At 37.1% G+C, this 16,220-nt stretch overlaps 2 protein-coding genes across 2 annotated transcripts; both read right to left on the bottom strand.

The window, feature by feature from the left end:
- Positions 1-363: 363 nt before the first annotated feature.
- Positions 364-2,662, bottom strand: LOC137729775 (RNA-binding CRS1 / YhbY (CRM) domain protein). The gene is made up of 2 exons (XM_068468799.2): positions 1,985-2,662; positions 364-990 (listed from the first exon to the last, which is right to left on the bottom strand). Exons 1-2 carry the CDS (start codon positions 2,582-2,584, stop codon positions 715-717), a joined length of 876 nt encoding a protein of 291 aa, XP_068324900.2. The 5' UTR covers positions 2,585-2,662; the 3' UTR covers positions 364-714.
- A 7,041-nt stretch (positions 2,663-9,703) lies between these two features.
- Positions 9,704-12,095, bottom strand: LOC137728114 (uncharacterized). The gene is made up of 4 exons (XM_088678012.1): positions 11,497-12,095; positions 11,041-11,154; positions 10,740-10,881; positions 9,704-10,021 (listed from the first exon to the last, which is right to left on the bottom strand). The coding sequence occupies exons 1-4, from the start codon at positions 12,093-12,095 to the stop codon at positions 9,860-9,862; spliced, it is 1,017 nt and encodes a 338-aa protein (XP_088534138.1). The 3' UTR covers positions 9,704-9,859.
- Between the last annotated feature and the right edge of the window lie 4,125 nt (positions 12,096-16,220).

Raw genomic sequence — 16,220 nt, forward strand, 5'->3', positions numbered from 1 at the left:
GCCATCGCAGCTACTTCTCCTTCCTCGAACAGGGTTTCAAAGTCACAATCGCTACCTTGCCTCGAAATAGGACTGTGAAGCCATTGATCCCAACAACGCCGTCATCTCCTCCACTTCCGCACCCCTCTCAAACCTCTCGCTGTCAACACCATGGCCGCAGCTGCCATCGCATCTTCTTCTCATTCCAATGGCATCAAGGCTGCCTAAATGTTTTCTAGCCGTTCGATTTTGTTTTTGAACAGATAGGATTGAAGGATCCTTTGGATCCGGATTGAAGGATCCTTTGGATCCGGATGGAAGGGATCGTCCGGATCCCTTCCTTATTATCCTTTGCTCTCGGAAAAACGTAAATTTTGGATTCAATGAAAAAATAAATGAGTTATAATCTTAATGCCAGTTTGATAAGTACAATGCAGATTTCATCCAAACAAGCAAAATACAAGCAGCAGCAACAGCATCATCATATTGCAAGTATCTCATCCTACATTTGTCAAACACGTCTACTTTTGTCCTCAACATCATACTGCACATATCCAGTTTAAATTTCTTTTCTTTTTTTCTTAGTTCATTTTCAATTTAAATTTGATTTTGCTACAAAAATTCCATAGTATCCAAACATGCATAGCTTTAAAGTTAAATGCAAGAACACCTTACCGTAGAACCTTCTCAACACAGTTCTGGAATTATATAACCATAACCATATGTGGCAGGAACTTAGACCCTGGTTCTCCCTCGGCTGTCACGCCCATTCATTCTTGGTCTTTCTCCTTTTTTCTGAAATTCCATTGCTGTGGGTCTCGAATATGTCTTACGTCTCATGAATATCTTTCGCGACTGCTGCCTTTTCTCCTCTGCTTTCAACTTGGTGATGCTGGGCCTGTAAAGAATCACTGTTCTACCAATTTGGCCAACAACTACTGAACCAGTTGATTCCTCTAATTGTGTAACGGCATCCTCTAGCTCACCAGGACATGTCCCGTGTATTTTCACCTGTTCAGAACATTGGGTGACTATGTGTTAGCTAAGCACACCTATGTTTCTTTGCTTTTAATTGGTAAAAGTATAATCAAGAGACAAAACAGAATGGCGTACAACAAATGAACCGACATTCAAAACCAAGTTGGATACGTGGACAGACATTCAAATCAACTCAACAAGCCAGAGATGTGTTAAGAGTTTTCTGGATTTCAGTTCCCATGGAGAGCTGTTATGGAGTTCTGTATCAGAATATGCAGCAGTTACATGAACCGGCATTCAAAACTAAGTTGGATACTGCTGGTTTAAATTTGTGGTGCTTCAACCAACCCCATAGCCCCTAATTGGGACATGGTGATATATTACCTCTTATGCGAGTCTGAGGCTCCGAGCAGCTGAAGTAAGGCCCCCAGTGTATGCTACAAACATCGTACATTTGTAAACTCTGTTTTCTTTTTCTACTACGAAGTTTAACTCAACTGTGATTGTAAGGGAAGCTGCTACTACCTAAGCATGATTGCTCAATATATCATCTCAACTCAACAAAGCCCTAATCCTCAAATAATTCGAATCCCCACGTGTAAGATGAATATCAGTCCGATCCTCGCAAACAATTTATGGAGTATAGATTTATGATCTTTCCTACCAAAATCCCTTGATGCTAGATATTCAAAGAGCAGTGAGAAAGCTAACACAAATGTATTCTACAACTGTCAGAACCAATAATCTCACATTTCGAAAACTGAAGAACTCAAAAAGTGAACATTTCTGTGACCAAAAAAGAAAAGGATAAGACTCTAAACAATCTTGAATCCATTCCTATGACAAATCTGACAAAGTGAAACTTGCAAAGCAGAAACTCTCTTCAATAACATCATACCAATTTCAGACTAGCACAACAAAATCCCTCAACTTCGGCATAAACCCTTAAACCCCAACTGGGTACTAATTGAACCACCAAAATCTTGTTTTCCAAAATATAATAAGTAACAAATGAATAAGAAATTACCTTGAGAAGCTCATTGGATTCAAGGTTCTCTATAAAAGAAGCGGCGACGCTGGCTGTGACGCCGGACTTCCCCACCAACTGGGACTTGAGCTTCTTCCCCAAGCTGTGAGCATAAGACGCAAGTTCCTTCTTTTCTTTCACCGTCAGCGTCGGCGGCTTCACCCCATCTCTCTTTAGAGCAGGTGAAGACTCCGAACTCACTTGGCCATCCTCTTTATTATCCGAGTTCTCAATTTCGATCTCACTTTCTTCACCATTATCATTATCTTCTGGAATTTCGAATTGTTGGGTTTTTTCTTCTTCTTGTAAAGAGGCTTTGGGGGGAGGAGAGTGGGTAGCGGTGGGAGAGTGGCAGAAGAAGAGAGGTCGAGAGGAGAAGGAAGGAAGGGAATGGGAGATAAGTGAGCGGCGTGGGAGGTGCGAGAATGGAATGGTGATGGTGGTGGTGGTGGTGGTGGTGGTGGTGACGGTGGTGGTGGAGGTAAGAAGGGGTTTGAGGAAAAGGGAGAAGGAAGAAGATGATGGTGGTGGTGGTGGGCGGTGGAGGAGAAGGTGGAGCCGGTGACAGGTTGGAGCTCCTACTGCTGCTGCCGCCGCCATTTTCTTTTCGGTCGGTTCTTAGCTTTACCCAGCAACCCGAAAGATGTCTATTATTTAACAATGCGGGCCTTGGATTTGCGCAGAGTCACTCTAATAACAATCCGCCCAAGCCCAAGAGCAGATCGTATATGGAGGACTAGTTAGTAAATTCGCGTATTATAAATGTAATATACGTTTTTTTTTGTTTAATACAAGTTTATTTTTACATATTTTTCAATAGTACATGTATAATTCACGTTTTTCATGCTAATACATTTATTTATACCAATTATAATAGGTTTTACTTGTCCTGCAAGTAATACAAGTTGTACAAGAAAATGATCTTCTAAATCTTATTGGATTCCTACTTTTATTTTACACAATCACACATAAAGTAAGACACTATTTATATCACTCCTTGTTGAGTGTGTAGAACTTAAGAAGTAACTGCATCAAGTCTTCATCATTAGGAGATGGGGATTGTTGTCAATTTTGGTTTGGTACAAGCAATGCATACACGAGTCTTAAAGTAAGGATGCATAAAAAGGATAAAGTCTCACGAAAACTTGGCTACAAGAAACAAAGTGCGACAAACCCATAGTCTAAGAAGAAAAGACAAGTTAATGCAATGTCATCTTCAAATGCATCAAGTAGTAGAAAATGCACACAAAGGTTTGTCCATCCCGATGTGGGTGCCTCATTAAAACCTCATCGGGTTAGCAAAAATTCAACAAAAAAATACTCCTAATCTTAGGGGAAAAGGGCACAACAAAGTAAAGCGAGTATAATTTAGGATACTCCTTCTGACACTACAAGCATTGCAAATGAGATAGGTCAAATGACACAATACCTTGGAAGGCTTTTGGAAGATAGACATCGGCAATAACTTCGTGAAGAGATTAGTGAGGTTGTGTTACGATCGGATCTCCTTAACTTCAATCTTCTGATGCTTTGCTAATGAGTAAAGAAGAACTTCGATGGCACAACATTGTTGGTGTTAACTTCTCGGATTGTGTAGTTGATATAAGTGGCATTGTTTTATGGATAGTTTAGAACCCAATGATGGATGGAACTCCGCAGGTACTTCGAATATGATCGACAAGAGACCTCAACCATATCTCTCATGTGGGGCGTAGTAAGGTGCGGTGAGCTTAGCACGATTTGAAGATTTCGCAATTAAGGTCTATTATGTGGATCTACAAGATATTGTGGTGTCCCATATTGGTAAATACATAACCATTTGGGACTGTGCCTGGTGCAAGTTTGATAAAGAACTGACGTAAGCATAACAAAAAAAGGAAAGCATCATTCTCAGGATCAGAAAGGTTGAATCTGTTGGGGATGCATAGTGTTGTATCTTATCATTAGCGAAGGTGATGCCATGCCTAATGCAATGAGCTAACTACCATAAAGTGCAAATTGAACTTAGATACAGAATTCCGGGTTCCAAAACATCTTCAAGAGTTTCATTTATTTCTAGTGTGTGGATGATTATGGGTGTACTCAAAAGCAACACCTTTTGATTTGACTAGTAGACCAAAATACTGTTAGAAAATGCTCAAACTTCATATTAAGACATGAAGTATTCCCAAGACCCTTCATCTCAATTATCGTCTTCAAGTTCAAGGCATTTTTCTAATGCTCTTCTAGAGTCTTAGTGATATTCATGTCATCGAAATAGACTGCAACTCTAGCAAATTCGGAATACTTCTTAAGGAACACGCTAGAGGCATAGTTTATTTACATATTCATGGCTAGTCAAATAATCACTTAGACGGATGTACCAAATTTGCCCTGATTGTTTGAATCCAAAGTGGACACCTCATCACAGCAAACCATGTAATTCTTTATGAACTTACATATAAATCTCCGTGTCCAAATCCTAGTAGAGAGACGTTATAACCACATTCATAAGTTGCAATCAATCACCGGGCATTTAAGAGAAGTTTTGTTCTATAAGGCTTGCATTGTATCACACGATTTCATTTATCTCATTACAATTCATTTCCTACTTGTAACACGACAGGGTTACCTTGGGCAGTGTAGGAACCATAGATCTAACCACACTTTGATAAGGAATATAATTCACCCGGATTGTAATTTGAGCAATAAGTTCTACGTTGTCACTAATCAACAGAACGCAGTTCAACATCGTTGCTTTTCATTTATGTCGGTAGATACCATATAAGTAAACATCATCGAGATAATTTCATTCCAATTTCATATCTTACCCAAGCTAGTATATTGGACCAACAACTTCAAGTCTCGAGGTAATCCAAATTAATCTCATGAGATGGAATGGTTGAATAGTGATCGAGTAGGCATTCATTTTATGCTTCATCCTCCCTCTTCTGGGGTAGTGAATCCTAGGAACCAAGTAATTTGCCACGTTTTTAGCCAAGGACAAATGATTGGCTAGTAGCTTTTGTACCATGTGCCTATATAGAGGCGAAATAACTTATCAGGGATGACAAATCATCCTTCAGGAGTGGCATATTCAATCAAGGATGTAAACTCAAAGTTCGTTAGCTACGCTATCCTTGCATGCATGTTTACGATTAATATATATGATCTTGTCACTTTAGCTAGATTAGATAAATGCGTCTGAAGCAACATTCTGAAAGCTAGAAACATCACACTTGCTTATCATTTTGTGCGGTATAGAGATAGACATGAGACATAATGGTCACGTTCATGGCAATTAGCTCTGTTCTTCAGGAACGTTGACGCTCGTATCACCCTTAATGACAAGAAGATTGTCTCACTGAAATGGCAATCTGCAAAATAAGCGGTCTCTTGCAGGGGCTCTAAAGGGATATTCAAAGGAGAATCATAATCAACAAAGTTTCATATCCTTCTTTTGAGGACCCATGTTGGATATGTTGCGGCGGTGCACTTGGCACATAAAATGCACATCCAAATGCTTAAGTATTTACTTCACGTCGTACCTAGTAACCAACTGTTACACCAAAAATAGGTTGGGTGGTAATAGGCCTTAAGCAGACCAACATAGTTGCATACAAGATTGCATAGCCCTAGGCAGAATCGAAAACTTGGTGCGTTCACTAAGGTTTGGGCAACCAATTGATTAAACGTTTTATGACCGATTCTGCGAGATTGTTTGGGGGTGAACTAGGAACATGATGTTTAACTTCAATCTAAAAAAAACATGCAATGATTACCAAAAATCTTCAACGTAAATTCTTCGGCATTATCTAGTATTTTAGACTTAATCGGGGTGGTGAACTTTCAAGGTAAAAATCACCTAGAAAATTAATGGCATATACGTGTGGACAGTGATTAGTGTATTGATACATCAACCAAAAACTATAACATATTTAAATGGTCTAGATTTTGGTTGATTGGTCTATAACTTTTCGCTTGAATGCATGTAAAAAAAGGGTTATGCAGTATCTTTTCTAGATATGATATAGAAATCCAATTTTCTCAACAAGCAGCCTTGGCAAAGTGTGCTGTTGATGCGAGATTTAAACGCACACAAATTAAACCCTCTTTTCGTCAAATTGTAGTATAAGTATAAGTAGGGATCGTTCTGGACCGGGGATTAGGAGGGATTGTTAATCACTTGGATTTGACTCAAAAACGTAAAAACACAATATAAAACACTAAACTAGACTCAAAGAATGTAAAACTAAACACTTAAAGCACTAAACAAACCAAAAGACTCAAAACAGCACCAAAACACTCAAAACTGCCTTAAAAACACAATCTGGGCAGTTTTGAGCACTTTGACTACTTTGGACGAATTTGGGTAATAAATTGATTCAAAACACTTAGAAACACAAACTAAGACACTTTCTAACTAAATTGGACACTAAAGTAAAGGGGGATTGAGGTTTTGACGAATTTGAAAACAAAACTTAAAACTTTGTAAAATTAGAACAGATTCTAAAAATGAATATGATGAAAGTATGGATGAATGGATGCTAGCCAAGGGGTTCATCTCCACACATGTTACACTTGCATAATAAAACGATTTCCAATTGCATTTCAATAAACCATGAATTCTCAACACCCCGGGTTAATTAGGTCCGCTTAAATTAACCGTCAAGTTTTCCTTAAGTTAATGAATTGGATGATTGCATACGACAACCCAAAGCATTCCCCACAAGTTCCCTACATGAATTGCATAATAGAGATACAAGCAAGAATCATTAAGTTCTTTGAAAACTATAAGTGTTGACGAGGCATTCGTTACTATGATTGCATGAAACTTATGCCAAGAATTTATTTAACGCGATTGTTTATAAGCAACCTCCACTACTTGTGAATATAAGTTCATAACTATTAGGTGAAACTCACTTATATTCTAGCGTCATATTCATGCATGAAAATTAAGCGTGCACTCTCAATAAACATACATAAATAGGTTATCAATAAAACAGTTAAACAAATTGAATTCACAACTTATGAAACGTAATTAGAAGTAATCAAATCAAAATGCAAGTATAAACATATATTTCGAATCACCCCCTAACTAAGGGGGGTTTAGTTCTTCATAACATTGAAATCAAAGAAACACCTAAACATTCCAACAACTCAAACTTGAATTGTATGAACGTTTAAGCACTCTTTTCTTCCATTCCTCAAACATACAAAACAAAGAGAATTGAATTTAAACATTGAAATCAAAGAAACACCTAAGCATTCCAACAACTCAAACTTGAATTGTATGAACGTTTAGGCCCTCTTCTCTTCCTCTTTATTGTAGCACAAGGTCTAAGGATAGTTTGATGGTGTGAATGGTTTGGGGAGTGATGGAAATGGAAGAGGAGTGGTGTTTGGATTTGTAGGGAAACTCACGGCCAAGGGGATGTTTCTTGGTGTGAATGGATGATTTTCTGAAATGTGGAAGAATGAATGAGAATGAATTGAGGTGTGTATGGTATTTATAGGGAGAAAGAGAGGGAACATGACAGCTAGGAACTTGGTGGAAATCTGAAATGGTGATGGGAGATGCATGTGGCTGATTTATGCATGTGATTAAAGGGTGGGAGTGCATGTGCTTTGACAGAAATGAAAGGGAATGCACGGTTTTGGTTGATTTCTGGTGGTTGTGAGGTGGAAAGCTAGGTGGAAATGCATGTGGATTAAAGCTTTGTATGAATGCATGTGGCTGAAATGGTAAAGGATGGGAGTGCATGTAAGCCACGGCAATGATGGTGTTTTTCTGTGGTGAATGGTAATGTAATCTGAAATGGGAGAGCATGTGGATTAAAGGGGGAATGATGATGAATGCATGTGAATTATTTATGAAGGGAATGCATGTGCAATGAAGTGGAATGACAGCTAGGTTGAATATATTTAAAGGGAGTGCATGTGGCTTGGTTGGAATGAATGAAATGCAATCTGAAATGAGAGATGGAATGGGATGCATGGCAATGATGGTGTTTGTTTGAATGATGGCAAATTGTGTGGATGAATGATTAGGGTCTTGTAAGGGTGGAAATGCATGTGGGAATGCATGTGCAAAGCTGGAAATGGGATGGGAACTCACGGCATGGGTAGATTTCTGGTGGTTGTTTGGGTGTATGTTTGAATGGTGCATGTGGGTGAAGAGAGAGAATGTGGTGTAATGATGAAGTGGAATAAGTGCATGTGGATGTGGCTGATTTGATTTATGGAAGATGCATGTGGATTAAAGATGAGTGAATGATTATGGGTGCACGTGGATGAATGTGCATGTGCAAGGTTGTTGTTGTGATAAGTGATAAGTGTATGGTTATGATAAGTGTATGATATGATAAGTGAATGATAAGATAAGTGTATGGTTATGATAAGTGTATGATATGATAAGTGAATGATAAGATAAGTGAATGATATGATAAGCGGTGAATGATAAGTAATGATATGTGGGAGTGTGGCTGAAATGAAGGAGTGGAATGTTGGAATGTTATGCACGGCTAAGGATATAGGAAAGGTTTAAATATCCTAAAACTAAAGGGAACAAGGTTCCAACACTTTGGTCTTCAATTAGGTCTTCAATTTCGTCCAACGCTTTGGCTCCAAGCATAAGCTATCCATCCTTAGCCCAAAAGTGCTCCAAAAGTCTCCAAAATGCATCTTTTTGCTCCTTTAGCCCTTTGGACCTACAAACACACGAAAATAGCTTAAAGTACTAAAATAACTAAAGAAACATAACGTAAATGCACGAGAACAAGCCATTTAAGTCGCATGAATATGCTCCTATCAGCTGTAGGTACAAGATTCTTACTTCGAAGAAGGAGATGCTAGTGAAAAGTATGTGGCGCATCACTGTTCAACCTAAGTGTCCCAAACGTTCATGCCAATTTAAAGAAAGTGCTCAAGTCCCTCGACTTCTGACTTCTGGACAGCCATGTGTGATATAATGTGCCCCAACCCTTGCATTTCATTGGGAACCACCTCGAGATGGGTTGTTTAAACTCAATGTTGATGGCAAATTTATTAATTGACTGAACAAATACATCTCATTTGCCATATCATAAATACACGACTAGTATAAAGGTATGATTTCCCTACGGTTATCTTCAAGTCATTGAAGGCTCAACGTAGCCTTTGATTATGATTTCGCTCTTCAAAAATTAATATTTTAAAAATTACTTCAGTACTATATTTGTCACCTTCATCCATGCAAAGCTATATTTTATTCACTTTCATTTTACTTCTTTTGGCCAAACTTAGCATGCCTGGAGCTACATATATATTGCCCAAGGCAAACTTAGTCTAATTCTTTTGCCCGATTCTCTTTGGCGTTCTAGTTGGAGATTGACTTTGTAAATTTTAGGGATGCGACTTATTCCTGTGCGAAATGTAAAAAGTGTGCAAAAATCACTCCAATTGAAATTAAAAGTTTAAAATAGAGATGATATCATCATCCATGGGACAACAGGACAATCAGGGCCGTCCATATATGGAAGGTGGAACCCACCACCTGCTCCATTACGTCATAGCCTCATATCCATGTCGATGGACACGAAGGACCATGACGAAGTCCAGGTGCCAAGCTCCACCCCCTATAGGGTTTGGCCTTCAACCGTCTACATACCTTTTTACATGCCATGCACTACTGTACTAGCAACAATCTAGTACATCTACACACCTTTTTACATGCCATGCCAACTAGGACAGACAGGGAAATGGAGACTTAACCAAACTAAATCTAGGGCTTACGTTTCTTATTACAACACTAGGGCAGTAGTCGTACGGAATAATCCGACGGTGGAGAAGGAGATATGAGACTGACGTAGGCCGACAACCATCATGATTGCCTCCTTTCTTTGATATGACGAGCCTTTAATTGTCATGTCGATTAAGATCCACTGCATGGCCTACAGTCGAGATCTGAACAGACATCCTGGAACCGTCTCGAGGTGGGTCGAAACACACCGGCAGCACGTCCTCTGATGCACAAGGAAACCTCATCGTCTCGAAATGACTTACCAGCTCCTTCTTGCCCTGATCACCAATTACGTCGTAATTAATCACCACTAACACCATTGTATCTTTCATTATATTTTGCTATATAAATTTATTTTCCAAAATCAAAATCATACATTAATGAATCAATTGAAAATTTGCAACGTAATTATAAAAAATAAAAAAATAAAAAGAAAATTTGAAACGTAATTGTATAAACCACTAAAATTTTGAACAATTACACATGACAGTTCTTCCATGAGATGAAAATTTTCATTACTAATCCGCTCCTACATTCGACTGGGTCATAACCCCTGAAGTTATAAGATTGATATGAAATGCTAGCTAATTGCAATGTATAAATGAGGAAGTAGATACAACTAGTCCACTTCGTATCCATATTCAAGATACTGTTGGATTTTTCACGGAAGAAAGTCATCCCTTCAATTCAACACAAAAATGGTAGGATGCGGAGAATATGGAGATTACATGTTTCGTTCATGAATAATCCGTTTGCTATCTTCAACTTGAATAAAGTTTCAACTTTCAAGCTTGCAATGATTTCTTGCTTCAAGACGAATTGAATTTAATGACTTTCTCCAATCCAATTTAATTCTATAAACACCCGTTTTAAAATCAATCAAGGCTATAAATTGAAGGGATACATCAGTTATACATTGAATCTAGAGCGACTGCTCCAATCTAATTAGAGACATGAAACTAAAGTTTATATGTTTAATATTAATTAAGCCCATACCTGGATTTTGGCGTAGGCAATTTCACGTTTCTTTGAAGAGTAGAAAAGATCCCAAGTCTTCCCACCAGTCCCTTCAGAAAATTTCCAGACTGCCTTGCTGTTGGTGAAGTTGACGAACGCATACCCTTTGTTAAACCCAGTACTGTGTACATATATATGAGCCTCAATTAGATCAAAATCATCTAAATTACCAGTACTTTATCTTCATTAATTATATTTTGATTTAGAAACAAAGCTCAAAAAATAAGTTATCAGACATTAATTAATTGGAATGTGAAGTAGGGTAGTAAGTACAACTCACTTAAAGTCTATAGGCAGATATAAGAAATCATATGATGAAATCTCATCTCCTACTTCAGGTTTATCATTCTCCTCAGCGCAATGGGCATCCAGAAACGCCATCAGCATATCCCGGCTTTGATTCACAGAATCCCAAATTGAACCAAATATCATTAGATAACAGCACATGCATGATGCATATATATACATGCACCAATTAGATGAACTCAAGAACGCAATTATCAACCAAATTCTCAAAACCAAGAAACAAAGCTTTAAAAAAATTGAACAACTAATTCAGTAACAATAGAAAATAAAGATTGAACCGCTAGTATGTTTCTCATTAATAACAAAAGCATCAGTATAGAAACAAAACCCGGTTGATAATTATCAATCAAACATTATAAATCCGACAAGTTAAAACCCAGATAAGCAAAATCATGCAACCTATGGGGACATCACATACATATAAACATACGTGTATTTGTTTGGGATATTTCTGATCATGACGGCTGTATTTTCTCCATGTTCTTCCACATGCAAAACATCCGCGTAACTTTTGGTCTTCACCTTCTTCGGCATAGAGAAATTATTGAAGCATTCCACACGGAGATCATTACATCCCTTCCAATTAATAGTTCCAAATTTATCGTCAGATATCCTATAGCTGCCGCGAACCCTTGGCTTCCACTCCTTTCTCTTCTCGAACTTACCCTTTTGCTTTTTACCATCAATACTACTCCCTAGACCTCCATAACTGGAGGTGGACCTTCTTCCCCTAACTAGCCGTGTGGGCCGAGGAACCGTCGTCTTCTGGTTTTCGACCCCATCATTGCCATAGCTTTTCTGCTGCAGTTTTTCCGGCACTTGAGGTCCTTGTGCAAAGTGATGAGAGGGTAGGGTTTGAGCAGTGGGAACAGAGGTATTGAAGAAAACTGTAGTGGCAATTTGATGGGAGTATGAAGAATAATAGTAGCTAGGGTTTAGAGGTGGCGGTGGGGGGCAATAGTAGGAGGGGAAGTACTCGGGTGCAAAAGGGTTCAACCGTTTGAGCCCTTCTGTAATTTCAGCGGCCATGGAAGGTGAAAGGGGCGGGCTTAGAAGCTTTTGGGAGAGAGAGAGAGAGAGAGAGAGAGAGAGGGAGAGCGATTTTGGCAAAAGGAGCAAGACAGCGTTTCCTTTTTTGGCAATTGATTTGTATAGATTCGAAGATTTCACTTAAGAGCCCTTCCCAGTTGTGTATGAGCTAATGTCGAACATGATTACGAAATATCTGTGTTTGATTCTTTCCTCTAATTGATTGTGTTTCATGCCTTTTTTTTTTTTTGGGCAATAATAATGTTTAGATTATGTCTAGAAAATCTCTTTGAAGATGAAGTTAATCAATGGTTAACTTAATTATAACGCAATAACCATCAACAAGTTAATAGTTCTATTATACGTATGATTTGTCTTCTGGAAATTAGACTTGAAGAGTCAATTTGATAATCATTTTGTTATAAATTTATTAAATACAAAAATACAAGAAAGAAACAAATAGAGGAGAAAATTTTCATAATATAACCGACGAGATACGAAAAATATATCATTTTCTTTGCTTATATTAAGACATACGAAATACCACATGACTATCTGGCACTTGAAAAAATAACTCAAGCTAGAGATAGAAAAGGATTTTGAAGAATTGGTGATCGAATGTACAACACGAAAACCAAAATCTGAAATTGAAAATTTGACCAAAAAAACTAAATATGGACAACAATTTTAAGGAGGTTTTCTTTAATTCATCGAGCCTTCTACCAACAATAACAATAAAAAATTATCTTAAGCGTTTTCCAATGATAATTTCTACATGGCATGGCGTGAAATCAAAGTGGCTGCTGCTAAATTTGACAACTTGAAATCTATTTTTAGTGACTAATAATTTTTTATTATTTTTTGTTCTAAAAATAATTATTACAATTATAAAAATAAATAATGCAATAAATGATCATTTAAATTTAACATATTCGATGGAGAACAAAATTTTAAAAATGATCAAAGTACCACATAAACGTTCAAATTTAAATTTTATTTTTAAAATTGGATATCTCCTTTAGACCATCTTCAACCCTTGAGTTAAAACCTAAATTTTTTACCCCCGAAAATTTAGATTTTGACCCATAAACAACTTTTCTACTCCAACTCTTATGGGTTAAGTTTTTAGCCCGGGATTATTAAAGAAAGAATTTAGGATAATTTCTTTCTTAAAGTAACTTTAAAAAAAAAAATTTATGTAGATTATCCTAATTTAATTTTACGAATATTTTAATCTAAAAATATTTAGATTACGATAAATATTGAAAAATCACTAAACTGACACCATGAAACTCGTGGAACACTACGAAAGAATATGAAACACATAAAAAAAAATTTAATTACTTTAACCGTTGGATATGATCAAATTAGATCTTAATCGTTGGATTCAATGAATTTGTAAATATAAAACCAAAAAAATATACATATATGGTGGGTCAGCCCCACTAATTCAAGAGAAATTTTTAATTGTGATGGGAATATAAGTGGTACACCACGTGTTTTAATATGAGTGGTGAGAAATTTTAATTTCTAAGTTATTAATTTTTTAGCACACATATCCCACCATTTGTATAGTGATACGTGATGTACCATCTCATGTACTGGTCACACTGAAAAATCTCTCCTAATCCAGGAGGAATCATAGGCTAAATTTGCCCCATAAATGAGTTTTGAGTTTTAACAAATATTTGCCCCAAGAGTTAGAGCAAGTTGGGATAAGTTTAGAACCTAAATTTGAATTTTACTCCAAGGGTTAGAGATGGTCGTAGAGATAATCTAAGCCATCCAAAAGACGGACTTTTTGTATATATCTTGAATTTTTGTAAAAAGTGTCTATAATCAAATTGATATATAAAAATAACATTTTGCTCACCTGTTGGGGTTAAAGAAGGTTCCAAGGGTTAGAAATGTTCGTCAATAAGTTATTAGGCCATCTCCAACCAAATGGTCTAGAGAGCTAGAGAGCCGAAAATAGCCTGAAAATCATCTCCAACCAAGGCTTAGGCCAGAGGGCTCATGGAATCTGAGAGAGCCCCACAAAATCTAAAAGGGCTAAAGGGCTAAAGGGCCAAAGGGCCAAAGGGCTGATTACATGCAACCAGCTCAAGGCTGGCCAGAAAAAACCTTAATCTTGTCGGTTATAACCAATAGGAATACTTAAAAAGAAATTTGAATCCAACGGTTAGCTGGCGCCGGTTATCGTTGGATTTTTTTTTTTAAGGTTTTTTGGCCTTTTTTTTTTTTTTTTTTTTAAATTCTCAAAAATTCTAATTTTTTCCCTATAAATACCTAAACCAATCCTCACAAAATTTTCACCATTTCAATTCTCATATTTTCTTTCCTCTTTCAAAAATATATCCTTCAATTTTTTCAATAATTTTCAAATGGTCTCGTCTACAATGAAAGGTAGGGCTTGGACCCGAAAAGAAGATGAAGTTCTTTGCAAGGCTTATAGATGGGTGTCGGAAGATAGTGTGAGGGGGAATTGTAAAACAAAAGACAGTGTTTGGACTCGTGTGTCCAAAAAATAGAGTTCTATGAAGGTACCACTCCAGTGAATATTCGAAACCACGAGAGTTGTTCTTCAAGATGGAAGAAACATCTTCAGCCAAGTTTGAACAAGTGGCATCAAACATTGTTAGCAGCCGCAAGTAGACATAAAAGCGCCGCTAATTACTACGACAAAGTTAGTGTTTTCACAATTTGTTTTAAATATTAATTATATTACATTTAATTTCATAAATTAATTTCCTTTATTTTTTTTCTAGGTACGCCAAGCGGAGGAATTGTATAAGAAGAGCAGCTCAAAACCATTTCAGTTTCACAGTTGTTGGGAAATTTGTAAAGGGTGGATGTTATTTGAAGATCCACATATAGAGCTCTTACGCCGGTGTTCGGAACTGCATCCTTAGCTGCAGATATGGATGAAGATGGATCTCTAACCATTCAACAAATAAGGGTAGAAAATCCGTCTTCTGGTGAAGGTTTCATACCTAGGGATGTGGGACAAAACAAGGCGCGGAGGTTGAAGGAAAAGGGCAAGGCAAATGTTGATTACGCTGCTCAACATGAAGTGACGGCCTCATTGCTATTAATGGTGGAGCAAAATGCCCTTGAGGCAAAAGAAAGGAAAAATAGGCATGAAGAACGGGCCAAACAAATACAAGAAGAGATGGATGATAAGAATATGGAAAGGAACACTTCAAATTACACTCCAATGAGTAAGGTCTATTTTGATAGGAAAAAAAAAAAAAAAAAGAAATTATGACCCAATGGCAGTTATTTACCTCTGACTATACTCCTACAATGGCGGATGATGAAGATGATGTTCCCCGGCAACGACGCCAGTTTCTTGATAGGGATTTTTTACCACTTGCGCAAAAGGGTTAAAAACACTTAAAAATACTTGTAAGAGTACAAGGTTGTCATAGTATAACAGCTCAAGCAATGTCATTTTCCACAGAGATTGAATGAATAATTTATGTTAAAACCAAATCTTAATTAATTCTTTGAAAACAAAGTTAAGAAAAAGGTGATTTAATGATCTAAAAAAATTATTAAAAACAAGTTTAATTAAAAACAATTAAATAAATTGACAAAGTAAAGAAAACAAAAGAAAATAGTTTTGAAAATAAATTTGAGCACTAGGATTCCGCTGTCACTTTAACAATTCTACGTAGTTCTTTCAATTACTTATGAATTACACATGCATATTTTGAAGGTTAGGTTTACCTAAAGTATGCCCTACTTGGAACCCCCAACATAGAACATATATCTAACATGCAACCCGTCCGTGACGTCCAGATCGAATGTGAACATGCAAGACTCATTAAGTTTTGTGAAATCCTTTTGAAAAACCATATAACCCTTAAGACGCGTTGTCCATCCTAAGAAGTTACACATATTAACCACAAGAAGCCAGCGCCAATTCCAGGGACAGCCCTCCATCAAAATTGCATCAAATTACTTTTCTATAGTTTAAAGCACAGTGATTAATAATTCAAAACTTGCATGCTTAATATCATAAGTAAATTGAAAAGAAACTACATATTCTTGCTAAGGCTCGTGGCCTCGCCCTAACAAACGAAACTAGTTACTAACAACCATAAAACAAAATATTATTAA

Source organism: Pyrus communis, chromosome 10 (assembly GCF_041283825.1).
Source record: "Pyrus communis isolate YQ-2024b chromosome 10, ASM4128382v1, whole genome shotgun sequence".
NCBI lineage: Eukaryota > Viridiplantae > Streptophyta > Magnoliopsida > Rosales > Rosaceae > Pyrus > Pyrus communis.

Coding starts and splice junctions, on each gene's coding strand:
- LOC137729775 (XM_068468799.2), bottom strand. CDS start 2,584: ATGGCGGCGGCAGCAGCAGTAGGAGCTCCAACCTGTCACCGGCTCCAC. Junction 991..1,984: donor AATCCAATGAGCTTCTCAAG/GTAATTTCTTAT, acceptor TGTTCTGAACAG/GTGAAAATACACGGGACATG.
- LOC137728114 (XM_088678012.1), bottom strand. CDS start 12,095: ATGGCCGCTGAAATTACAGAAGGGCTCAAACGGTTGAACCCTTTTGCA. Junction 11,155..11,496: donor AATATCCCAAACAAATACAC/GTATGTTTATAT, acceptor TGTGAATCAAAG/CCGGGATATGCTGATGGCGT. Junction 10,022..10,739: donor TTGCCTACGCCAAAATCCAG/GTATGGGCTTAA, acceptor ATTGGTGATCAG/GGCAAGAAGGAGCTGGTAAG.